General features: G+C 40.6%; 1 protein-coding gene across 1 annotated transcript; it reads left to right on the forward strand.

Annotated features, from left to right (window-relative positions):
* Window positions 1-814: 814 nt before the first annotated feature.
* Window positions 815-1,483, forward strand: LOC111667337 (noelin-3-like; the record flags this gene model as incomplete). The annotated part of the gene is made up of 2 exons (XM_023423024.2): window positions 815-958; window positions 1,328-1,483. Coding segments are annotated over 2 exons (300 nt in total), but the record flags the coding sequence as incomplete, so codon positions are not given.
* Window positions 1,484-1,775: the final 292 nt, after the last annotated feature.

Below are 1,775 nucleotides of genomic sequence, written 5' to 3' on the forward strand. Positions count from 1 at the left end.
ACAGTACAATACAATACCCTGAACAAGAGCCACCTGTAATGAATCTGCAAGCAGAGGGGCAGACAGCCTTTAGGCATTTTGGAGTGGAAGCAGCCACATGCCTATAAATTATGCCCATAATACAGAGCTGAGAGAAGGCTTGCCTCCTCTAACCTCTTGCTATAAAATTCTTCTTTCTGTATAAGTTACTGCAAGTTTCCCCTTCAACCCTCTGTCAAATGTATTCATACATGCTTAGATGGAGAATTTGCCAGAAATCCAGATGCCTAACTGTTTGTAATGAGGGTATTACCTCAGTAAAGTAGCACCAAATGAACTAGTCTGGGGATTGACTAATGAGTGTGTTTAGCCACTGTGAGAAACTGGGGGTTCATCAGTATTCATCTTAAAAGCATCCAACCTTAAAAACAAAGGTTTTTTGCATGGTTTTAATATCCACATCAGAATATACACCACAGATGAATTTACTGTAAACACAAAAACACAGCGGACCTAAAACTGAACCTTAGGACCTTGTCTGTAGATGTAGCTTTTACACATGGCACCTATCAGACATGCAATATCAACTAGTTATTATATTTTAAAATTGTGAAATTGTTCCTGATCATAATTTGAAACAGTGTTTGTAGCTGCACACCACTGATGGAGTCTGCCATGGTTCTTTCACAGTAGACGCATTTATAGCAGCATGTCTTTGTTCATACACATAGAATTACTTACAGCTTTCAAAAGAGAACCAATATCACATAAACAGGAAATTACTGACTTAATCTAATATCAGTGTACCCTAGTGTGTATTTGATTCTACTTGCAGACTATTGCCCCAAAGGAGGGCTGGCAGGTGTACAGCTCGGCCCAGGATGCTGATGGGCGCTGTATCTGCACAGTGGTGGCACCAGAACAGAGCCTGTGCTCCAGAGATGCCAAGAGCAGACAGCTGCGCCAGCTACTAGAGAAGGTAAGCACAAGTTAAGGAGGGTGTTTACCACCCCAGTGCAGCATATATACACAGAGGCACACACAGTCTCCTGGTAAAGATGGGAATGATGGAGGAATAAAGCTGCATTGTTCTTTTAGGTACACTGCTGCACTGCTGCTAGGCTTTGCCACGTTTGTTCTTTTTCAACAATAGGTTGTTATACATTCAGGCTCACACACAGGTTCACCAGGGAAAAGCCATCAAAGTGCCTTTCAATTAGTTGCAGTGAAAGGAAGGAGAGGAGGGAAGGCATCATCTTTTCACTTGTAGAGTTACCTATACTATACAACGAAATGTCCAATTAGTGCACGATAACTCCGTTATTTATCGTGGCTTGTCTTATTCTAGGTGCAGAACATGTCTCAGTCCATTGAGGTGCTGAACCTGCGAACTCAGAGGGATTTCCAATATGTCATGAAGATGGAGAACCAGATGAAGGGCCTGAGGACCAAGTTCAGACAGATTGAGGATGACAGGAAATCCGTCATGGCCAGGAACTTCCAGGTATGTACAGCAATGACCTGGTTTGGTAAAATGTTCAAAGGAACTAACCCTTTTCAATTTAGTTTTTACTTTTTCAGCTGAATTGATTTGTGCACTATTCATTTCACAAGTGCCATTTTGAGCTTAATTCAGCATAGGAGTTTTTTTTCTTAATTATATTTTTTAAAAGAGAACTATAGAAAACAGGCAAATTAATGGATCAGATTCAAACCAGGAAATGTTATTTGTAATTGGTATACACCATGGACCAATGTTTCATTAAGATACACCGCATGTTACATTTACATTTAGC

This window comes from Seriola lalandi, unplaced genomic scaffold (assembly GCF_002814215.2).
Source record: "Seriola lalandi dorsalis isolate HSWRI2012SDOR001 ecotype SW California unplaced genomic scaffold, Sedor1 jcf7180002003459, whole genome shotgun sequence".
In the NCBI taxonomy this organism is placed as follows: domain Eukaryota; kingdom Metazoa; phylum Chordata; class Actinopteri; order Carangiformes; family Carangidae; genus Seriola; species Seriola lalandi.